The following is a 24,970-nucleotide window of genomic DNA, read 5'->3' on the forward strand; positions in this document are numbered from 1 at the left end:
GCAGAAAGGGGGCTCGGGGCACTTGGGAACTCCAGCAGCTGAGAAGCTGCATGGGAAGCCCCCAGTGAAACTGAAAAGTAGCAGGAATTCATCATTTAAAGAATGACTATATCACTGCATGGCTGGACAAAGGAAAAAACCTGCAGTAGCAGAAACTCCTTAGAGAAAAAAAGATGATGCTTAGAGGATAATTAACAGGAAATGGAATAAAGTTTATAACAGCAGTCATGGAAAACTTACTGTTATAAAATACAATCTTGAATGTGCGGAAAGAACTGGGAAAGACAGACAGGAAAAAAGCTACTCCAGACATTCAGTAACCTTGTCATTGTTCACTCCCATCGTGAAGACAGCACTGAGAAGTTTGAAATAATACCCACTTATTTCATTTTAAAAGAAACATCACTTTTATTTTTAATACACTTCTAAATAATGTACAAAACCATTGTAATTTTATAAAATTTATAAAAGTAGCAAATAAAAACCAATCAGGAAAAGTAAGACAGCAAATGACACATAACTTCATAGTAGTAGAACTTTCATTAAGAAATTTTAGAAAACAGCACTCCCATGTTTTGCAAAGCTGGATCCCAAAATCAGTTCAAGTAGGCCAGCACAGTAATGTAATTAAGCTTTTTCTGAATTGGATACTGGCTGCATTTGGGCCCTTAACAACTGACATGATTGCGAATATCAGTAATTTCACAAAACTAGTCAGAGTAACAAACATTTGTGAAAAACCAAAATTAGTACCTACAATTAACAATCTGGTCAAATACACTTCAATTCATAATTCACATGCAGTATAGCCCTCTGGGTCTCAATGCAAAAAATGTATGGCATGGACTGGAAAATTGCTTGTCCACACAAAGTTTTTTAGAGGACCCAAGAGGACTTTCAGCATTTTTTTTTTTTTACTAATTACATGAAGTCATTTGTCACCTATAAACTTAGAAATACAAACACAGGAGAACTAAAGACTTTACAATCTTACTTCTGTTCCCCTATGTACCTTTTGTTAATCTTTTCCAGTATTACAGGAGAAATCTGGAGCAGGGTCAGAAATGAAATCTAGATCCTGTGGGTGCTTTGAACAAATGCTTCGATAGACATGGATTTCTTTTTTCATCAACAACCCTTACCTTTTCCAGTACTTTATCACTGCACTGAAACATTGGGGTTTATGCTGTAATCATTCAGACTGACTTCCAACAAATAAATATAACAGACTGTTTAATGTCAAGCACTTCTAAATACTTCTCATATCATCTCAGTGTCTTTTACTGTACCTTCTCCAGTCTTTTGTAAGTGCAAAACATAATTAAACATCAGTTTCCACCACATTAATCATCCACACGATAAAATAGAAACAAGGCTGAAACACAGAATAAAAATCTCTACTACGGAATCTGGTAACAATAGTTGGATTCAGATAAAGGGGCAAGATATGCAATTTAACAGCAAATTACACAATCATTTTCTAATTTTCTACATGGTAAAGGTGTGTGAATTATAAACCATGGGCTCTAAGCCTGGCCCTGGAAAAGAACCTGACCAAGACTGACAGCACTGCCAACTGCATAAGCTCGATGTACATGCTCAGGGTGGCAGCACAGCTTACCTCCAGAGACTCAGGTGCCCAAAGCAGAGGCTTGCAGTCAAACTAAAGGCTCCTTTTTACAGTATTTCAACTCTTCTGTTCCACAAGAGATACAGCCTGATAATAATGCAGTTCAAGACTAATTCACTGCCACAGTGTTGGTATCTCCTCCGAAATAAGAGATAAATGCAAGACCAAATTTATCACTGCCATAACGATGCACAAGTCTGACTTCAGTGAGAGCAGTGAGAACTTGGGCAGTGAGAACCATATTTAGCCTCACAAAATTACTTTATGTTCCAGCAGTCTTTTTCCTCCAAAAGTCATTACCATACAGTTTACATTGCAAATACCATCTACAAATTGTGAACGTTAAACCTATTGTCAGAGATCAATGTAGGCATTTTATATATAATATTATGAGAGGATGCATATGTGTGTAATTTCACACTGTGGGAGTGCTTAGGTTGCTATTATTTCCAAATGTATGGCATTCAAACACAGGCAGATCCAAAAGCCACCCACCAAGACGTCCTACACATGTAGAAAAGACTCAGGCTGATCCCAAATATGTTTGCTTACTTCACGTGCTTCTTGGATATACGAGAGAAGAAATTACTGGTTAATCACAGGAGGCCAAAGTAGTTCCACCAGCATGTGAGCTGTCAGCAGTGCTGACAGAAAGCTAATTAAACTCCTGCTGCAGCTCTGGGACAAGCACCTCACAGCAGACACCCAGTTCCATGACCACATCTGCCTTGGGGGCACTATTACAGCACCACTGCTTCCAAGTGACCACCCAAGTGGGCAGCACAGCCTTCAGCCAGCAGTTTGGAACAATTTAGGAGTCTTCCGACAGCACGGATTCCAAAAATCCTGCATGGAAGCTGACAAGCAATTGAGATCCATACAGCACTGTTTGCAGAGGCAGAGACACCAGGATTCTGAAAACTTTATTAATAAAGTACCCAAGTGTACTAATGCACCTCGTCAATGAGCAATGCAGTAATTAGAGGTATTAGGTGTAGTACAGTGCTGCAGAGGTCTGGCTTGAGAAAGGGCCATCCACATAATCTGTACCAAAACACCCAGTTCAGGGGAGACTGAAAACACCTGTCATTGGGAATGCTTGGCTGTGTGCATGGAATGGCCTGCAGACCTACTGCAGCAGGAACAAGGGAACTCACCTACCAAAACAGGCCATCGAGTTTCTCTCAACTCAGGTGATATTCCCTGCTCAAAGCTAAGTCATGTTTCTTCTCTCCTGGCCAAACCTGTATTATTAATGCTCAGGCACACCTTTACTAAAAAAAACCAAAAAACAAACCTAATTTTCTTTACTGTAGACTAACTGGTAATAAATCACTTGAGTTTTAAGAGTAAAAAAAAGTAGAGATAAATAATTATAAAGTGCAAATTCAGGGAAAAAAAGCCTGAAACTATGGTAGGTTATGTGATTTTCTGAAAAAAATTTACAATGTGATTGACAAAGATGAAAAGAACACCCAAACTTAAAATAATTTTTCAGCACACTAATGAGAGAAAGCACAACATTTCATTCCAGTGAAGTTTCACCCTGAAAGTCATGAAGTGAGAAATGTATTTAAAGCACTTAACAGATGAAACTGTGTGTTTTTAAAAAAATTGGCTTCTGTTAGTTTGTTTTTGACATCAAGTGTACATATACCTAAAATGCTGGCTATATCAAAAAGGTATCCAGGTGATGCTTGTCAGAATTGTATCCAAATTACTCCTAGAAACAATAATGCCTATCTGCAGTTAAAAAAAAAAGATTCAGTTAATTTCTGAAGTACTTCAGGGAGCTACTTAATCCTTAAATCATAAACCCTCCAGTTATATCAGTGATTTAAATAAAACTGGGAACATCTGGTGAATAGGTGAATACTTAAGGGCTAAAAATCTGAAAGCAACTGAGACCACTATTTCTATCCATGTTTTACTTTAATGTCAAACAGACTTCTTTCTTAATTGTCAAGAAATCACAGAAGTGACTTATTTACATCACCAAAACAAATTAATCCTGGCCATGCCCTTTCAAATCCTGCAAATCCACTGAGACTGCCAACAAAAGAAGGAATTTTGAGTGGGTTTTTTTGTGTGGTTAGGAGTTAATTAGTAATCTGATAACTGCATTAGAGATGTATCAGCATTAGCCAAGACAGTTAACGGCAGTGTTTTAAGCCAGGCTTGTATTTCAGGAACTGAACGGGCAGTCTATTGGATTGCCAAAACCACATTACAAATGTAAACTGAAAAACAGTACATCTAAATACATTCAGTGAAAGTCTGTGTAGTACATTAGCTCAGCCTGTATATGCTTAAAATATGGGCAACACCAACTAACTTGCAAATATGGACCCATCCTCCTGTTCTAGAAAAGTCTGTCATCAGAAATGAAGTCCAAGGGCTTTGGGCAGGTAACACAATTTTCCACTCAAGAAGTCTATAGAGAAGGAAACATTCTGAAGACAGTAGGATACAGACTGAGGGAAGTGTTATGTAGTTTTCAAGTATAACTGATGTCAACCTTGAAAAAATCACAAAAGTTGCTGGAACTGTAAATTCCCTTCAAAACCCCGAACTTCACTTATTTAACAAATATTATCTTGGTGGAGCAAAGTACAACCCCACTATACAATTAAAAAAGCATCATAAACCTGAAAATTTTAACAGACTAAATCACTAAAAGCATTTACTTATTTAATCCAATTCTGGTTTTCAGTAACTGATCAACAGTTGCTGATGCATGGAGCGAGAGAACCAAAATCATACTCTCTTAAGCAAATACAACCAAGAGCAGATAAGTTACAGACTTAGGTACAGGCAAAACCCCACAATACCCACTGTGCCATGATGGGTTGCAAGGATTCCTTCCCCTCTTCCCTAGAAGTGGTGTCCATGGAGAGGCACCTCCCTCAGACTCAGAACAAGACCTGTGCTCATATTCAAGAAGAGGATCCATCTGTTTGGATCACAGTCTATCTTAGGGATCCATAAGCTACGCAAAACCCTTCCTTCCATCTTTTGGGATCTTTTGAGACACAAACTACAGGAATAGACTACTCAATTCATGCTCTCTTTACCAGCTGCACCGATTTCCTTTTAGCACAGAAGAGATGAAAAAACAAACTGCCCCCTATTGATGCCGAGCAGAAAATCATTACTGGTGAGCTGCAGAGATGGGCAAGAGATGTGGCAACACAGGAAAAAAACGCCAGTGGCAAGGAAAGGCTGGCCTGTGCTGTCCTATGTACATACACATCAGAGGCTGCAGGAGTTATAAAAGCAGCAGAAATCGTGGGGATGATCAAGGAAGCAGGTACAAGTCAAAATGCAGACAGGAAGGAGTAATACAAGAATTGGAGAACGAGAGCACGGAGACAGTTCGATTTTCCACGTGAATATTTACAGTCCATTGTAACGCCTGAAACTGGAGAATTGCCCTTGATTATCTGGATTATTGCCTTGATTATTGCCTTGATTATCTGGAAAGTGCTGTTCCCTTTGTGTGGAAACCCGCCCAAATTCAGCGGAGCCCTACACTTTAGAAAACAATGAGTTTCACAGGTGCCAACTAAAGACTCCTCACACCTTAATTAACAGCGTTTCTCAAAGACTCCACCTACGCTGAGCACGTTTTAACCCAAAACTCTTAAGGCTCACATGCAATGGCAAGGGAAGATCAACATCCCGCACTTTTAAGCGACGCCATCCTGACCAAACTTAAACAGAGGAACCCTCAGCCTAATCCTGTGCACATCCCACAGAATACTGCAGGTGAGCAAGCAGCCACCAGCAGCAGACTGCAGCTTAGACCTGTTCACTGCTCCAACTCCTGCCAATTCCCTTCTCCTGGATAGCACAGGACAGAAAAACGGGGGCCACCAACAGTTCACTGAACTGAAGCTGCACATAACTAGAGATATTCTAGAGAAAACCCCAAATTTACAGACTAACTGGCACCCATTACCAGGACTATTCATCACTTGGCTATTGCTGTGCCCCTCTCCTGAGAAAAGCATAATGCTACACCAGCATGAAGACATAAAGAAGTCCGCGTGACTTTCTAGCTAAAGAACTTTCTAAACTTGTTTAAGTATTTGCTTTATTTGAGCCTCTAATATAAAGCAAAATTACTCTTCCTCAAATACAGTACTACAAATTAAATGTTAATTAGAACAATGAGAACAGTTTACGTAAATTACGAAATCAATTAGAAATAGGTTTCTCTTTAAAATGTTTATTTTCACATCTCATTTAAGCTGCCATCTACTACCAAAACAATCATCTGTTATTTTACTACATATTCTTGAGTTTCGTATACAGTGATTCAGACAAATCGCTTTTGACACGTGTACAGCTTAATGCAGAAATCCAAAGAAACAAGCCATGAAAACACAGCCACGTCGTACTCTGGCATTCTAAAGCCGTACGGCAAATGCATAAAGCTAAAAATGTACCATGCATACACTATTCTTTTAAAAATCTACTAATTAAATCGAATTTAATTTTTTAGGTACTATCACCTTGAAGCTACAACAAAAATATCTGGTGCATACTCCTCTAAGACTGCAGATTCATAGCACCCGAAGCAGAATCTTGATAAAACTGTATGACGAGAAATACGTTTCCTTTGAATGACAGTAAGGCTGAAGTTCCTGTATCACTGGAAACAGGAATAACATTCCCTACGACTACGGGTATCACTCTGCATATGTCGGCAAATGCAATTCTTTGATAGTTCAAAACCAACCCCTAAGAGACTTCATACAGAACCGGACCTGCTCAACCGCAGGCTTGTCCTAACAGAAAATTTTAACTTCCATGGAAGTCATGTCATTTTTTTCTCGACGAAAAAAAGCACCACGAGTAAGACCTTATCAGAAAACAAAACAAAAAAATCTTCGCGTTATTGCAGGCAGTTTTTCTAGAGGAGGCAGCTTCTCGTTATCCCGTTCTATTGGAAGTTCTGGAGGAGAAAAGCTGACGGGAACGACAAGAGCAGTCGTTAAAAAAAAAAAAATTAAAAAAATTAAGATGCTCTTGCACTTTGGCGAGCTGAAAGAGATGCACAAAACCAGATGGATTCAGAGGCCGAGAAGGTGCCAGGGCCTTCTCCCGTGCGAACGCGGCCGCAGCCGCGTTAAATAGCAGCGACTCGGGGCCGCAGCGGCGGATTTTCCCTCCCGGAGCGTGCGCGGGTCGGGCCGCGCCGGGCCCGGGGAGCTCCCACGGCAACTGCTCCGCTGCCGCTGAGCGGCCACCAAAAACAAGAAATATCACTTCTTAAAAAAAAAAAAAATATTAAAAATAAATAAATAAAAAAATTAAAAAAGGAAAAATACAAAAATAGCCGAAGCCCCCAGACCGACGCCCGCCGAGCGCGGGGCCCGCCGCGCCCCGGCCCGCGCCCCCCTCGCCCCCCGCCGCCCCCGCCCGTGACGCAGCGCCGAGCGGGCCCGGGGGGAGCGGCCCTGGGGGACCCCCGCGGGCGGGGAGGGGCCGGCAGAGGCCCCGCGGAGCGGAGCGGCTTTATCGCCGCGGCTCCGCCGCTCGGCTCGGTGCCGCCCGCGGCCGCTGCCCCTTGCCCGCCTCCCCGAGCGCCGCCGGCGGGCGCGGCCCGGCCCGGCGCGCCGCGGCGGCCCCGTCCGGAGATGGCGGAGGGAGCATAAGGCACACTGGGTAAAAGCACATTTATATACGAACCTCGCCGAGAAATTTTCCAACAATTCCTCCGTCCGACCCCACCATGCACCAGGACAGGAAACGGCCGCCTCGGCGCCGCCCGCCCGCGCGGCACCGCCCCGCGCCCCGCGGGCGGGGCCCGGCCGCGCCGCCACCGCCGCTCCCATTGGCCGCGCCGCGCGCGCCGCCGCCGCCGCCACCCGCCATTGGCCGCCCCCGGGCCGCGCGCCGGCGCCCATTGGCCGCGCGCCCGCGGCCCCGCCCCCGCGGCTTCATGGCGTCGCGGCTGTGCCGCGCGCGGGGCCGCCGCCATTTTGTGCCGCGGGCGGCGCGGCACCCGCGCGCCGGGGGGACCGGCGCCATTTCCTGCCCTCCCCCGGCGGGGCCCGCGGAGCGCCCTGAGGCGGCGGGCCCGCGAGCGGCCAAATGGGACCCGCCGGGCGCCCGCGGGGAGCGGCTCCCCCTCGGCTGCGGCCTCCTGCGGGCCCCGGGGACTCTCGGCGGGGCGTGGGCCGCAGGGCCGGGCTGGGGGCAGCGAGCGCCCTGCCCTTGCTGGCCTCCCGCCGCGTTAATCTGCGGCTGCCATGCCAGCCTGGCCCCTGGGGATAAGGACCCTGTGCTTAAAGCTATGCTTGGGAGTGTTTGTGCTTACGTGATTTTTAGGTTCAGAAATGCGTAATAAATAGTCCAACCAGTCTGAGGGTGTTAAGGTTAAATCAGTAGATGATTTTTCAAGAAAGCCCAGTTCTGGAGTTAATGCAAATTTGCCACCATTGATGAGACAATATACCCAGTTCTGAGGGGCTTACTCCACCTTTCCAAACATGGGAGATGTAAAAGCATTCAAATTTTGCTCCAGACACGGTTATTAATTCTTGAAGCATACAAAAGGCCGGGAGAAGCTTATTCCCAAACAGGCCTAATAGCAATTTTGGCTTACAGTTTTCCTTATTGTTTCTTAGTGGGAAACTTTCAAACTGTACAAACTGCAGCTATCGGTTTGATTTGAGGTACAGAAACAGTGAAATACCCAAGATAAAATTCTGATTCCCCAACTCCCTTGTATTACTGGATTATTTGTTAACATCTCTGTGAAATGCTACAACCCTCTATTTCCCATTCTGAAGTGCTTTATGTTTCTAGCATCAATGTTTTGATATAAAAATCAGCAATACACAAAACAGTGACACACCATTTAAGATAAAGAAGCTACACATTGCTTGAAAATAATTGAAAATCAGCACCACAACACTGGACAAAGCTTTTCCATAGTGCTCCTTCTAGGTACTTAGAAGGTTCCACAGAGCACAGGGAAGAGAAGAACCCAGCTCAAGGGACTCAACTCCATAACAGCATAACATAGAGAGCCTTCGACCTTCCAAACTTATCTCCACTTTCTATAAACCTTTTTCTATTTCACTTCTGCGTTCAGGTTAAAACTTGAGTCGCAGGGTTGAAAATTCAGGCCCAGAAATCAAACATGTTTAGTGAGAGAAAGGACACGTAGGGAAGGACTGAGAGGGAGGTACACAGAAACATGCAAAGATAAAGTGCCGAGACACTTCATGATGATTCTACTCTGAAAGCTGATAGTCAAGTGGAGGAAATTTCCTGTAGAAAAAAAAAAAAATCAACCCATAAAACTTACAAGGTATCAATTGCTAGGCATAATTAAAATAATCTCAATGTTTATTGTCAGGTAGTCAGTAATTAATCCACTGCAGACTTGAGGAATCTTGCAGTAGTGTAAGAGATTTGAACAGAGCTTTGCTGTACTATGCTGACACCTATTAATAATTCTTTTAAGCTAGTGATTTAGGAAAAAATTACCCAGTATGCCAAAATTTTAAAGAAGTGTCTGTTTTTTTACATTTAACCCAGTAAAGAGAACTGTGGTTGTGCCTAATATTTGGTTGAAGAAATATTAGGGAAATACAAACCTTAGAGCTATGTAACTAGAACAGGAACTACTCTTCAAAAATACAGCTACATTCAAAACACCACACTGAAATAAGTGAAGATAAGGATTTGCTTTAGATGTTTATTAATCCAAGGAGATCTTCCATAATAGAAAAAAACAGAGGCTTTGAATTTCCCAGCCCTTCCTTCAGAGTTGCATTATCCTTGAAAATGGTTTGGATAACTGCAAGTTCTAGGAGGAAGATCAGTTTGAAATTTGACATGTGTATCACTGAAATTGATATATTGCATCACAAAATGCACTATCACCACCAACAACAATGCAAAGTTGTTTTGCAATTTATATAAATACATTTCTTGGAGCAAAGGAAAACAAAGTTCTAGATCATTCTTAAAAAAGATGCTCCTTGCTAACCAGTCTAGTGACACATAAAAGCACCCTTGAATTAAGACTGTATTCCTCACACCAAGATAGCATTCTTCCCTTGACTTGTGACTTGAAAAATATCTGTTCCAGAACTGACAATGGCACTGCAATTAGTGATTTCCCCCAATTCTTTTGCCATCTGCTTTATGGATAAAGCCTTCTCACTGCTGCTGTCACACGCCTTGTGCCACGAGGCACAAGTGGCTCATCTGCCCTCAGAGGTTCTCTTACATATTTTGGATGCATACCAAGATAGGCAGATACCCAACCAGCAGATGTTCAGAAATGATTTCTGTCCAACTGGGTGTTTCCAAGGTCGAGGAATGCACAGCAGAAGGCAAGCTCTGTCACCTTTTACTACAAAAATAAAACCTTGTCTAGGGGTGACCTGAGGGCCGGAGCACACCTGGACGTGCCCATGAGTTACACACTCACCAAAAACCCACCCCAGCCCTGCTCTGTGGCCTTGGCCAGTCAGCTACAGGTGCACAAGTACCACCATGGTTCTCCTACCATTCCAAGGATGGATACTCCATCCAAGGCTTCAACCTTTTCGGCTTTTTCACATCAGGTGCAATATTCCCTTAGTCCACACTTTGCTTTTCAAGGATCCCTTTGGTAATCCCTAGGGCAACACAGCATTGCAGCTCTGGCTCGGCCTCTCCCCTTTGCAACCTGTGCGCAGGGAAGTGTTTGGTGGAGCAGCTGGGAGAGGAGAGGCTGGAAAAGCCCTTCCAGTGCCCGGGGAAGCAGCTGTGCACCAGTGGAAGGCAGAGTGTGGTGCTGGTCAGCTCAGAAGGAAACCCCAAACCACGAAATCCTGCTACTCTGCTGATGCAAAAAACCACACCACACAAACCAATTTTCTGAAGACTGCATTTTGAGTATCATAATATATATATATGTGCATTTCATTTTTACAGATAAAAAGTTTATTTTTTAACCTGTATTTAAATTTTGGAGGCTTACATTAAATTAAAGGTAGCTCGTTTAATATCAATTGTAACAGCAGGTGACATTTTTATATAAAAACAGCCTAAAGAAAAAAAAAAAAACCAACCCAAACATTTGATTTAAAAGACCTGACACCAATGATCTCAAGGCAAGATCAAACGCCAATGGATTTTTGCTTTTAGAAAAGAAAAAGGGGGCATTTAAGCCAACCCGTTCACAGCATCTCCCTGCTGGCTTCTTCATACAGTGGTTTTGATAGTGGTCCCAGAGGGAACTGTATTTTGCCTCTCTAGCTAAAATACTAGTTACTATAGCAACTTTGAAGGAAGAAAATTGTGGCTTCAAAAATGAAAGATTGGCAAAACTTCAAATACACTGTCTGGATCAGGCAGACAACAGCACACACTAATGCTGCAAGTGCAAAAAGAGGGGGAATGAAATGCAGGAGTAGTGCACCTGCACTACCATGAGCTGGAAAAAGACTATTTTGCACAGTTGGGGCAAAAAAATTGCTTTTATACACCATAGCCCAGATCAGCCAATGACGTTGTCATGTTTTTAATAGATTGCATATGTAGATGTTTCATCTACACACTTCAATTGACCTTAAGATCTTCACACCTCATTTACCTAAAAGGATAACTTTTTTCTTTGTGCTTACAGTACACATTTGTATCAATTCTCTACCTTGTACAGTGACATCTTTAAAAAAAAAACAAAGGACACGGAGGGTGTTGCTATTTTTTCTTTAGCAGCAATGAAATATCACTAACCCCTTTTTACATAACCGAATTCAAGTCACAACCAGAGGTGACTGCACCACAAAGTCACCAGGTACAAAACTGCTAGTTCATTTTAAATTATTAACTTGAAATTATTTTCCCCAGTACATCCCTTATTTTTTATTTTTATAAACAGCAAACATTTTTGCTATTTTTGTACATAGGCTAGCAGGCTTGTTTCAATATGAAAGTGCTAATTCATTTACAGATTTATCAGTTATGTAGTGCTACATTAAGTGTCCAATATTCTACATATGAACAATCTTGATAAATGGAAATGATGAAGATTAAGTAAGGCTATCTGATTACCTTATCTTATTTACATTAAAAGAATAGACACCCAATAGTAGGGATAAAAGGGAAATAAACTGGGCCAATACTCATACTGCCACAGGTGTAAAAATTGTCTGCCTTCTACTCTGTACTGTAAATGAGACATTTTAAATAGTCCTGCAGCCCATGTCTATTTTGTTTTTCCTCAGAAAAAGAAAAGCTGCCTTCATGACATCCCCTCTTGATTTCCGATCTCCAAAGTGTGTCATTTGAAGCTTTAAATTCAGATTCTTCCTATCTTCAATAAAACCTCTGGTTTGCTTTCCAGTATTAGGTTGTACGATCAGGTCCCACTTCTGGGGCTTTTGTCCAATCTATTTATAAATTAGTTTAGAGTGAGTTGTAGATAACATGAACCAGTTCTGGAACCACTATTGGGAGGAACACAAGCTCTTCACTACAATCACACAGTAGCAGGAAAAGTGATAATTCAATTCATTCCTGGGGCAGGGCCTCCAAAATTAAATGAAGTTGGCACAACTGGAGCATTGAATTTGTATCCTCCATGCTTTTCAATCATTTTGGATTCTAAAACAAAACAAAAAAAAACAAAAGGAAGACATTTCAGTGCATGTGTAGTGTAGTGGGAAAGACAGATCAAGATTCTGTGACTGATCATTTTGAGTCTCTCAGAGATAAGAGGTTTAATCTGGGGTTACCCGAGAAAGGAATGAGCATCCACAAAGTAGAAATATGCCAGGCCCCAAAGAACAGATGGACAGATTATTTACTTACTTTAATTTCTCAATATTGTTATAGACATGCTTAAATGAATTTGTAATTTTAAAAAGCCCACACTTTAGCTTTTGGACACAACTATGTAATTTTCACATTTCAGAAACAGGACCTGAATGAATGCTGCACTTTTTAACTCGCTAAAGGCATCTAATTCTTTCTGGTTAACATCAATAGACTTGGCAGTCAAATCAGTAACAGAGCACATGTACAAAATAAGCATACAGAAATATTAGCTAAATTTTCTGTGTTCCTATCTCAACTCAACAATACAAGCAGAAATAGCCACTGGAGCACCAGAAGTGTACTTTTTAGTATACACACTCCTACCCAAGCAGGTAATTTGGCTTTTAGGTCACTGGACCATACAATATAAATCTGACAGAAAACTAACACATTCATCACTTTCCATTTTCAACCAATCCTTAAGATCTGTAGCCATCTGAGGTCCACAAATCCATCACTGTAACTACAAGCAATAGTTAAGGTGTCTGGTTTTACCATCCTTCAAAGACTACAGTAAGACAGGTTTTACTGTAAGACAGGTTTTTACAAGCTCTAATACATGGACAACTGAAAATTAGGTTGGTAATTTAGGCTGTACCTTTAATCAGTCTGGATAGTGCAGAAGGTGGTTTGTATTATTCCCAGGTCAAGATAACAACACTTACTAATGCCTTACATTGGTCTAAGAGCTTTCTCCTATCTCAAAACAGTTGCAATCTCTCTGGGATTAGAGGACAGCTCATATTGTTTAGAAAATCTCCATTGTGTCTCTGTTTCTCTGGAAACAGGCCAGAAAAATGTTGCCATGGCTCGTGAAGCCTGGGGGGAAACCCTCTCACAGCTCCATAGCAGACAAATTTCTTAGCATATGGAAATTCTTTTAAGCTACATTAATGAGGGAGAACTATATTCCAAAACCTTCTAACAGGATGTCCTCAAGTGAGGTAGGTGGCCTAAATGGAGTATCAGTGTGCTTGGACAGTAGGCAAGAATTTCCTGTAAGGATCTAGTTGCTTAAGCTAAACTTCACAACCTGAACCTACTTTGCTCTATGAAAAAGCAGTACAAAAAGAAAAAAAAAAGCCAAACTTTTTTTATCCTCCATAAAATGCAGAAGTAGTATATAATCTCATCAGTACAATGTCTAGTGCTTGACAGGGGACACAGTGAAACTGTATTTTATAACAGTTAAAACTGGATCCTTCTGGACACTTACAAACTTTGTGAGGTAACGTGGGCTGGTTTCCCGTAAGTACTTATTAAATGTGTGTTCTTACTACCAATATTTTTATTGAAAAAATTCTGAGCTTCTGTTTTGAAACACCTGTAGCAATTGTTCAGTAAGACATGGGATATGAGGCTGGACTGATCTCTCAAAATTCAGTCTTGGTTTTAGGGAGTGATATATATTGGCTTACTCTCAAAAGTAAGGGAAAACGTAAAAAGAAAAAAAACACCATAGATTTTTAAATCTGTATTATCTGTAACTAAGTTTAACATTCTAAAATATTTAATGGGCTTAATAATGTGGCTTTACAGACGAATACTGCTTCCATAATTTAGTATTCTCCTGTCCATAGAATCATTGTCTATCCCAGCTGGACTAGGTCATATGCCAGGAAATAATTTATCAGCCACTTGATGTGTCTGTTAACATACCTGGAGTTCATCTACCTTCAGGTAATCAAATCAATTGTTTTCAAATCCAAGCAATTAGGACAATTTGCTTTTATGTCCTTGGCCACTTCACCAGGCCATTTCTATCATTCCTTACGCCTCTGGCAATGCCATACAGTTTGTGCAGTGAGGCTTTGTGACCTGTACACCTTAAGAGATTTCAAACACCTCTGGAGTGCAAAACAACCCTGCTTTGATGAAGACATTATCAGGCTTGAATTATGGGCATTCTCTATATTATGCTTCTTGAGCACATCCAGAGCACTCAAACAGCAAAGGAAGCCATTAATGGTATGAAAGGGGGAAAATACCATGTGCTGCCCGCCTCTGATCTGCCAGAGTTGCTATGTCCTGCAACTGTTTTCTTTGTTCTTCGTTAAGACCCTGTGTCAAGGCTTGGTACCACACAGGGTTACGGCTCTGAATTGCTGCAAAAGAAAACATAAGTAAAAGGAAAGTGCTGAGTAAAATGTTTTGTAGCTCAAAAGACTATTAACCCACTGCTGTTTTAGTCACAATAATAGTCTGTTGTGGTTACACAAATCAAGACATTTAAAAACAACAGTAAAACCTCTGACCTCTTCCCTACCACTGTAAATTCATTCAAGCATCTCCCCATGTTCTGAAGGTTTACTGATGGCTTCTCCTTTCCAAAGGAAGAACTGTTTCAAGCATATATTGAAAAGCCTGTTTGGAAGTTTTCAACAGGTTCTAGTTTATAACAGTACACTCTAAAGTTAAAATGTAACTTGTTGGCCAGGAAAGGAAATATAGTTACTTACTCTGAAAAATTGTTTTAAATATCTGATATTCATCAATAGGGTTGTCTTCATCATCAATAATCGTGGAGTAGCCTTCCAAAGCAGTCTCTTCAGCATCATCTTCTTCCCAGTCTTCATCATCTCCATCTTCACCTGCCTGTTTTGCTAGAATTTCTAGATATTCTTGACCATCTTCATCAATGTCATCTTCATCACTCCCCAACTCCTCTGAGTTAAATGTAACACACAAAAAAAGGTTTATCTCGGGAAGAGTAAGAACAATTCTTTAGAAATACAGCCAAATATTTAAAACAGGCAATGGAAATGGTAACAGTATAGTGCAGGCTAGAGGGGGGGGAGCTCATGTAACCTGTCTCCTCAGAGACACCAATGTTTAAGTGGGAAAAGAGAACTGTCATAAAAATGTATATACAGATAGTTTGGAACGGCAATAAAGCTTTAAACAAAGCAATATTCATGCTCCAAAGAAAGCCTGAAATAATTTCATGAAAACACTTTCAAAAGGGCACATTCAAAAGGGCTATTGAAAAGATGGCCTGAGAAATATAAAATATAGTAGTACAACAATATAAATGATGACAATAGTTTGAAGAGTCCGGAATTCAACAGCAGAGATCAAAAAGCAATTGGGCTTTCAGTAGAGAGATCAAAACAAACAAATTCCTTTTAGTGTGGAAAACGGTTCCAAACAATCACTCAGACTGATGATGGAAAGACAAAAATATGGAAAGAGAACTGAAAGCTCAAGGAATCTCCATCAGAAAAAAAAAAAAAAAAAAAGAAAAATACAGAATAACAGTTTCAGTTTCCATACCTGTTTCCTCATCTTCTTCAGCTTCATCATCATCATCACTGTCATTTTCATGCTCTGCATGACAGGCATATGCTCTTTTCAATCCATTAAATAAAAGGATAAAAGCTGGCAGAATCTGTCCAGCAACTTGATTTAAAACCTGTGGTATTTGCTCCAGATCAATAAGAGCACACAAGCCAAGCACACACATCTTTCTATCATGAAGTCTACAAAACAGAAGAGTAAAAATGGTGTAAGTTGTTATGATTTACAAGCAGGTCATACACAGGTGTATCACAGAGAATCATCTTCAGAATTAGAAACACTCACCCCAAGAAACAGTCCACGTCGTTAAGCCACTGTGTTATGAAGTGATTGGTGACAGGCTCCACATTATTGGGAAAACGAAGATTTTCCAAGGTATTTAATAGTAAATGAGGATTGTAATACAAAGCAGCTATGGCAACCTGGAGGCACATTGTTCGTAGTTCACTGGTTTTCACTTCTCTGGTCAGTCTCTCCAAGGCAGCTTCCACAAATAAGGGTATGCACTGAGGAGTGGGAACCATGACAGACTTAGTGACCAAAACTAAAATTTGTTATTCTGTATTTCAACAGTCTGGCACATAAACACAGAGGGCATAAAACGGGAGCAATTTTGTATATGACTTCTGCTGGCAATTAAAAGAGTAAATGAAAATGTGAAAATATTTAACCATGTGGATTTTGGGACATCCTGCACAGCATCTGTAGCTCCTGGTTCTATAATTTTGTGTATTAAAAATTAAAAATAGAGGAAATGTATACCACAGGACGTCCAGCAAAATCAACCTAGTCTTTTTTAATACATACATCAAGGTCAAGAAGTATTACTAACACTGCAAGGAAACAGCTATTCAAAGGTGTAGGCTCTTCAGAGATGCCACACTAAACAAACTGGATTCACAATAGAAGATTTTTTTTTTTTCAAATAAAAATTAAAGTTTCCAAGGACCATATGTACAAGTATTCAAAAGGATGCAAAAATGTTTAAATGACTAGTATACAGTGCTTGTCCTGTGCACAGCAGAAGCACACAAATTCATCTCTCAAATTACAATTTTCATATGTGCATAATGAAGTCCCTGGTTCCTCTATGACATTAATTGGGATTCTAGAAACTTCATTTTCATACTTATTTCAAAGCTATGAGCTTGAAAGATTGAATAATTTTCATTAAATATTCACTAGGATTAACTTAGAATGCAATTAATTGAGTTTTTAGAACCAAGATGCTCCTAAACTGGTGCTATTCCAATTTCATGAAAACACATGAGTTTTGCAATGTCCTGTATTCTGGAGACACAGTGTGCAATAACTATCTCTGCAGTGCTGTTAACTGAGTAACACTGAAGTAGCAGAGAGGATTATCAGTCACACCACACAAACGTCTTGTAACAAAACTCATGTTAAGACATAATCAATATTACAGAATAAAATCTTTTTAAAGTATTAGTTTTAGCAACCAAAGTTGTTACTAACCTGATCAATGCCACGCCCTTTACATTGAAGAATAATTACTTCTAACAGCTTTGCTGCATGACATTCTGCATCTTCTCCAGCAACTCCTGTAAGGACCTGAAAAATAACCATCACTGTTGGTGATATCCCTTCAAGAAGTGTTCTCCATATACTGCTTTGCTTTGAAAACCTGGTATGAATTTACCCCCTTTATAACAATGCATAAACACCCATCAGTAAAGCAGCCAAATCCACAGCAATGGTTTGGTATGACAGCCAGAGACTGAAAATGGCTGAATGTGGGCAAAACTAACTTAAATGTGCAAATAATATTCAATAAATCTATGGATGCAGAGCTTACCACAGTAACTGCATAAGCATCAGCTTCCATTTTGCAAAACAAAACAAAAACTTCTCTTATGCATTAATGTACTGAATTTTGTAAGTTTTATTTACAAAAATGGGATATCCAGTGGTACACCACTCAATATCTAAAACCTGTGTTAAAGATTCACTCTGCTCAGCCAAGCACGAATCACTAACAGGTCATGGCAGGCTAATTTTCTTTTTATCCTATTTTGCTGGTTTCAAAATAAAATGTTCAAGAATTTACAATCAGCCTGGTTGCAACTTGTTTTCAAATAAAGGCTGTCAAGAGTTATTCACTATGATATTTAAACATCTCCAAAAGAATTACTCAGGAAATACCATGGGCAGTGCTGACAGTTCACCACAGCTCTTATATAGACACCACACATAATATCCAGGAGTGGAAAACTGAAATCCCTACAAGATTACTATTAGAGATGATAAAATATTAACACCATCTCATAAAGAAGTATTCATTTCCTCACACAGGGCTAACATTCTGGAAAGCTGTGTATCCTACATATTGATTGGACAAAGAAAGCCCAGTTGGCAGCTACTGGTAACACACAGGACCTGAGAAGTTAAATACAGAAACCCTGCCCAGAACTGCCTGGACTGAGTTAGAACAGCTGCATTCTGCTCCCAGCTTTCATCACTGACTTGGCACAAACTTGGGAAAATAACTTCCTACTCCTATCCCTTTTCCCTCCATCCCTACTCCGCTTGTTTAGCACACACATGGCATGTACTATCCTAGTCACAGCAAGCCTACAAATCCCAGATAAAGGAAACCACCTACCTTTTGCAATATGTCTTGCATGCCCATATGTGTAAAGTGTATTGCACAAAAACTGGTTTGTTTAATCTGCTTTTGTTGTGCATGATTTGTTTTTGCCTTTCAGCAAAAGTCTGTATCTGAAATTTTAACGCAACCTCTTTAAATTTCTCTGCAATAACTAAGCAGTTTGTGGAATCTCAGAGGATGTTAAAGAGCAAAATGCTTTAAAGAACAGACATCAAAAGCTGTTTTGGAAAAAAGTATCCAGTTTAACAGCACATTACTTCAGAGATGGCAGGTTTTGTTACCACAGAGGAACCTACTCACCTTCTTGCACATACTGTAGATCATTTCAAGATATTTTGTGTCTGACAGAAGTGTATCTGTATCAACAGTAACATAATTATGCAAGAGAGGCATCATGTCTGTATTAAAAGAAGAACGATCAGTTAGATGCTGTTAAAATCTGTGTATTAATAATTACAGTTCTTGCTTAATGTTTGTCAAGATAAGTGTGCATCTAGTTATATATGCCTTAACAAAACAAGTCTGGTTGTAGCAACAGCAGAATAAAATACTTCAAGTGTAACCTCACTGGAGCGTTCTCCTAATATTGAGTCAAGATGCAGTTTACTATTTACAGCTGAAATTGCATCTATGAAACCATTTTTTATTTATGTTACTTACCAGTAAAATAATCAAAACCATCCTGCTGAAAGACTTCAAACACAAGAGGAAGAAGCTGCCACATTTGTGCAGAAACCTGTTGGCAGGTCAGACTATGAGCCAAGGAAAAGATCTCCTCGTAGAACTCTGAAACAAACAGAATTCTAGGTAAATGTAATGCCAATTCCATGCACTTTAAAAAATAAGCCAACAGAAGCAGAGATACCTAACACATGCTGCTGCAAAACTGTTCCAATCACCTGCAAACAGATCCCTTCCAGCTGCTGAGTAATCTGAAAGAAAAAAAAAAGAAAAAAAAAAGGAGATTTATGACTATTTTCAATATTTGGAAGTAGCAATTAAACACATATTATGATTATTCAAAGCAATTTCTATTAATACAATATAGTTTTCAAAACAAATTCCAAATTTCCCACTAAATGTGTAAGAGCAGCATTCTTAGCTAAGGATTTGCAAGATAGCTCTTAATACAAGGTGGTTTTGGAACACTGGAAGAATCTCATATAAAAGAAAAGCCTGACTAACCCTGTGTAACAGTTAAGTCCCATTGAAACACTGTAAGTAAATGTATACCTGAAAGGGGGAAGCAATGGAAATTGCAGGAAGTATTTGCTGTTCCAGAAAAGTGAAATTTAAAACAAACAAACAAACAAATCAAATCAAATACCAAAACACCTCCCAGAGCTAGCTGAGAATGTTCATACGGTATGGGGACAATCAGTCTAAATGCTGGTCCTACAGATTCAGACAGTCTTCCCAATTAGTATTTATTAGTCCATGGAATAGCTAACAAAACAGTCATCAACCTGTTGAGGGCACTTACCTTGCACAGGGGCAAATAAGGTTCGAGTTTCTGGTCTTAGCTATGCAGAACAGGATTTGAAACTAACCTGCTAAATACCTTATCTCTTGCAACACTGGTCATCCTGTGTGAGATGTCTCTAAATATAAATGTTTAGTGGTCAACATTTTAAAACTGAGTTCCTCAGGACTATTGTTACAAATACTTTTCATTTAGGTGCCAAGGATTTGCTGACAAAAACAAGTACATGAAAAGCTTGCTGAGCAGCTTTAGCAACAAGTAAATGAGATGAACTGGTCCTTGGTTTGTTGTATGGCAGCACTGGATTCTACCCTTGGGAATTTGTAGTATGCTGCTTCCTTAGTAAAGTCTTCAGAGTCCTGAGAGTACAGTTTATTACTGAACCCTTTAGTCACTAAAAAAACCTATAACTTATTTATTAAAAAAATAGTAGCTGACTTTGTCACAAAGGATTTTAATCAGAGATAGCATCTTTTGAACTAGCTGTCCTCGGGACAGAAGTTAGTCCATTCAGTACAATAAAAAAAAGTAACAGGAGTTTTTATCACACTGGAGAATTCTCCAGGGCAGATCAGGCAGGTACAACAACCCACCACTGAGCACAGCCACAAGAGCTGTATTTACTGACATCCATTCTGTCCCAGGGAGCAAACTCAGTCAGCAGAGTCAGTGTTAGGAGACAACTGAAGCTTCGTCTGTTCTGTTTGAAGGGCAGAGCTCATCAAATCAGAGGGGTTGTTTCAGCTGAGCTGTCAGAGTCACATTGCTTCCCCTATTTGAACAAGAATCTGAATTCCTATGGGAAATACTGTGGCATTTGTGCTCTATTACTGCATTCACTGCAGTAGAAATATGACCCACTCTGTTACAACTTTGTTACGTGATAAGTACTTCTCTATTTTCTGTTTTAAGATCTTTTTGGCCAAAAGGACAGTTTTTCAAGTAATAATGCCAAAAATAATGGAAGTATTAAAGACTTACAGTGTCTTAGACAATACGTATTAGCTTTAAAGTAGTTTTTACTTACTTCCTTGTGATCTTCAACTACACTGAGAAGTGTATCAATAGTATTCAAGATTCCCATTGCTGTCACTGCTTTGTCATCACTGCCCTCTTCATCTGGACCAGTCTGGATCACCTGGTTAAATGTCATTGCCTGCACGTAACAGCAGAACAACTCATAAATATGCCACTGAATTGTGGAAGTCTGACATCCTACACAATTTAAAGACTACTTCTGCTAAGAAAACATGAATATTAGCAGGTGACTGCTCCATTCCAGAGTTTCTTCTCAAGATGATAAAATTTGATTGTTAAGCCATTGAAGCTGTTATCCTTTATCTATTCATAAAAATAATAAATAAAATAAAAATTATTAATGATAAAAATATAAATTACATTACATCACATGCAAAAGAATACACTTTCTACAAGCAAGTTCTTCTAACAGGAGGTTTGGTTGGTAGCTGAACTAGACTGAACACTCTGCAGGCATTCCCAGAGAGGACATGCAAACAATTCTGTTTAAACTCCAAGGCAAGGGCCTGGAACAGGGAAGCACTGGGCTGACCTCTGCTTTTGGAACCATTAGTACAACTTGCTAGATATATGGCCACTCAAGCTCCGAATTTCTCCTGCAGATTCAATTTTATTTTCACATTACAGACAACATAACATTATTTTCACACCAAATTTTTCATTAAAAAATCCGGTCCTTAATTTAATATTTTAAACCAGAAAACTTCAGTCACATTGCAGAGACTACCTAAAATGTGCTACCAACTTCATTATTAACACTGTCAGGAGAAAATACGTACAAAGATTTCTCAAACATTTCTAGAATCGTTCTTAGAACTTTCCACTTGGTTTAAGTTATGAAGCCAGTTTTGAGGAAAAAACTGTCTAAATGTAGAAGAAAACTACTTGTACCAATGCCCTTCAGCAGACTGGAATAACAACAGCTACTCACTGATGGTAAACTATCAATTTTAAATACCAGTCTTTCACATAATTAAGCATCTTCCCAAGTCACCCAAAAGGCTCACCAAATGCTGTGTCATTTCTACTGCAATTGGAGTAACTTCTTCACTATATTCACAGATCATCTTCTGAATCACATTAGTAAGATCATCATTTTCAGTCTCTCTTATAATGTGAAGTAAAGCTTGCATTACAGGTCTAATGAATGGAGTAATATATTCTTTAGCTGTAAAACAAATGGAAATGTTTGAATTAACATCCTTAGAAAACCACAGATCAGTGTAAAAAATTAAGTATATACTTTATTAATATTTAATGCATCAGCATTAATGTGCCAAAACCATGGATAGTATAAATCATTATAGCAGTACTAACATTCAGAAGAATTTTTAAATAAAATTGTATACCAAGAGGATCAAAACTGAAGTATGAAAACCAGAGCTCTGCAGTCTTTATAAAATGCAAGATTACTTCTCCATGCAAATGTTAATTCAACAGGAATGGTACATACACATTTTTGTCAAATTACCTAAGGTATTAAATACAGAATTTATGGTTGCTTTCTGGCTTTTATGTCAGCTTCAGGAATACTAAGCCATATAAAACCTGCCAGGATAAAGATAGTTGGTTTTATTTTTTTAATAAATTTTAACAAGAATACGCTGAGACAGATGTGCTTATATTGCCACTGTACTTCTGATTCAATTATTAGGTGCTGTAACACTGGATTTACTGTACCATGAAGTTGTTGTTTATAATGTTATAATAATTTTAATTTCTTAGAATGTAATTTACAATGTTATTTATATAAAGCAATAGAAAATTTCCCAGCTGAAAAATTATGATGATTACAAATTATAATTACAAAAAGTAAATTAACATCAGGAAAGAAGAGAATGAGTCTGCCTGAGCACCACAATGTTAACACTTGTTCCATTAAAGCTTGATGTAGCTGTAAGGAAAGAGGGCTACCTTACCTTTCTCTTGGTTACTGATGAGAACTTGAAGAGCTATGGCAGCTTCCACTTTCACAGGCATTTCCCTGTCATCGATCAGACACCGTCTTGTGAGTTCTAAGGCTGTCTGGAGATTCTGGTCACTCTTAAATTTGACTTCACAAAAGTAATGAAGAACCCAACAAGCCTGAAGAAAACCCACATGGAACAAATTCAGAGCTGCAAAACCTGAGAACAGGATTATCAACTACATGTATACTCATAACCTAGGCAAATCATTGAATCTGAAGTACAACTACTGTTGAATAAAGACAAGAAAGATACAATAATGAAGATGTTTGAGAGTGTGGAGGCTGGTCAGTGGGAGGGCTCGTCCTTCAGACATCACTAGACCAGTACTATGATCTCAAGTTCATCTTTGGCCACAGGTTTTGTGTGAGCAGTACAGTCTACATGCAAAACACAAGTAGACCCTACCACCAGACACAGATGGAAAACTGTGCACACAATGCTGCAGCCATGTTAAAACTACACAGTAACTACAATCACAGACTGATACAAATCTCTGAAATAAGTGCACAATTTAAAAGGTGCTAAAAAGAGAGCATTTGTTAGAGGGAAAAAGTTAAAGACTCCTGAATCTTCCAGCTGGAACAGACAGTGTATCTTAACAGTAAATGTCACACTTTCTTACCCGTGCTCTCATGTAACCCAGCTCACTGCTGAAGAGAGGGAACACGTGATTCTGCAACATATATTCCATCTGGTCTTTATAGATCTTTTTCTGTCAAAATGTGAATAGAAGCACATCAGTTTAAAACTGTACACAAAAATGTATTTCTAATTCAGTAAAAAAAAATTCACATGATAAAAGTCTGAACAAAACCGTCAGATTTCAAATTTATCCCTTTAATAAAGTCAATTATGCAACAATGAAATCCCTTATAGTAATTAAACTTGGATCCCACATGGATTTTTATGATTTTCAGTCAAAATAGTGACACTTTTTCCCCCTGCCCTTTTTGATCCCTAGAGACACCTTTTAAATGGCAGCACACTGCTCTGGCATCAAAAGCAAAAGCGGTCAGGGAAACTTCTTAGAGCTGTGGTCCAAATACAAGTCCATACCCTGCATCTTTTCTGCTACCATTCCAACTGAGCAAGGTTACTAATTTCATTTCCTTTCTTCTATACACAAAAAAGCTCATTAAATGAACAACCTCTCACTGAATGTTTTCTCCTTCCTTCCACAAAAAAGGGAATGTAGTTAAGCACAGCACAGAAAATGGTGTAGTAATTCTCACTAGAAGCACAGAACTTAAAGGAACTTAATAATCTGAACTTGAACATGAGCTATAAAATTTGAGTAAATAAGCTGACAACAAACCCAAAACAATTAAGTTCAACATCTAAAAAAACACCTGGCAGCAATTCATAAACTTGTGAGCACGAATTGCTATTTGCATTTCTTCTAAGACATTGTATGTCCAAGAAAAGGAAGAAGGGGGGAAAAAAAGAACCAAAAGAACTACCAGATTTTTACACTTACTTTTAGGAGAATTTCAGCCAAAGAACCAATCATATGTAAAGCACCATCCTTCTTACGAGGGTCAGCATTTGGCTCGGTAAGGATTTGATAACAAAAGCCCATTGTCTTCTGCAGGACCTGGATTACATGTAAGGTTAGTCAAAGTATTCCAATCAATCATCTCAGATACCACTCTCAGTGCTCTGAAATGCCTACATATCTAATAATCTGCTCCAAGTCTAGACTTTTGGTGATGTTTTATGTCTTTGATATAAACGCACAGCAAATACAAAAATCACAAATAGACCAGCACAAAATAAAGTCGAAATTAAAAATTTTAGTGTACTACGATATGAGAGCAGAAAAGTAAAACTTTTATTAATAGCTCTTTCTTCAAATAAACTAAATTTAGCTAGTGTTGTATTTCAGTATAATCCTTGAACAGCTTACCTCTTTCCTTTTACTACAGGATGTAAACAATAATGTCTGAGCAGCAGTTGTTGGAGAAATGAAGTCTTCAAATACATCTGTTAAGTAAACATGTAACAGTTATAAATGTTGGTCCTTTACTACATTTTATGATCCTAATGTATTTAATATGAAACAAAAGAGCAATAATTTTCCTTTCAGGTGG

General features: G+C 39.3%; 2 protein-coding genes and 1 non-coding gene across 7 annotated transcripts in view; all 3 read right to left on the bottom strand.

Moving 5' to 3' along the window:
* ZNF143 (zinc finger protein 143) overlaps positions 1 to 7,439 on the bottom strand; it is a 39,024-nt gene extending 31,585 nt beyond the window's left edge. For 4 of the 5 annotated variants that reach the window (XM_064657352.1, XM_064657349.1, XM_064657351.1 and 1 more), the window contains exon 1: positions 7,328 to 7,439. The gene's annotated coding sequence lies outside the window, so the exon portion shown is untranslated. Of the gene's footprint in view, positions 1 to 240; positions 260 to 7,327 lie in introns of those variants that run through there. The other variant, XM_064657348.1, reaches the window with a different exon arrangement.
* Positions 7,440 to 9,321: 1,882 nt separating this feature from the next.
* Positions 9,322 to 24,970, bottom strand: part of IPO7 (importin 7) — a 35,826-nt gene continuing 20,177 nt past the window's right edge. The window contains exons 11-25 of the mRNA XM_064657353.1: positions 24,787 to 24,863; positions 24,358 to 24,474; positions 23,503 to 23,592; positions 22,830 to 22,995; positions 21,918 to 22,078; positions 20,900 to 21,028; positions 19,255 to 19,321; positions 19,050 to 19,175; positions 18,690 to 18,787; positions 17,237 to 17,332; positions 16,046 to 16,266; positions 15,737 to 15,942; positions 14,923 to 15,129; positions 14,452 to 14,568; positions 9,322 to 12,250 (exon numbers count right to left, since the gene is read on the bottom strand). Coding sequence (XP_064513423.1) covers positions 12,153 to 12,250; positions 14,452 to 14,568; positions 14,923 to 15,129; positions 15,737 to 15,942; positions 16,046 to 16,266; positions 17,237 to 17,332; positions 18,690 to 18,787; positions 19,050 to 19,175; positions 19,255 to 19,321; positions 20,900 to 21,028; positions 21,918 to 22,078; positions 22,830 to 22,995; positions 23,503 to 23,592; positions 24,358 to 24,474; positions 24,787 to 24,863 — 1,976 coding nt within the window. The 3' untranslated portion in view covers positions 9,322 to 12,152. The remainder of the gene's footprint in view (positions 12,251 to 14,451; positions 14,569 to 14,922; positions 15,130 to 15,736; positions 15,943 to 16,045; positions 16,267 to 17,236; positions 17,333 to 18,689; positions 18,788 to 19,049; positions 19,176 to 19,254; positions 19,322 to 20,899; positions 21,029 to 21,917; positions 22,079 to 22,829; positions 22,996 to 23,502; positions 23,593 to 24,357; positions 24,475 to 24,786; positions 24,864 to 24,970) is intronic.
* LOC135416832 (small nucleolar RNA SNORA23) lies at positions 23,141 to 23,323 on the bottom strand. The gene has a single exon (XR_010431769.1). It is a non-coding gene; the product is annotated as a small nucleolar RNA SNORA23 (small nucleolar RNA).

This window comes from Pseudopipra pipra, chromosome 6 (assembly GCF_036250125.1).
Source record: "Pseudopipra pipra isolate bDixPip1 chromosome 6, bDixPip1.hap1, whole genome shotgun sequence".
Lineage (NCBI taxonomy): Eukaryota > Metazoa > Chordata > Aves > Passeriformes > Pipridae > Pseudopipra > Pseudopipra pipra.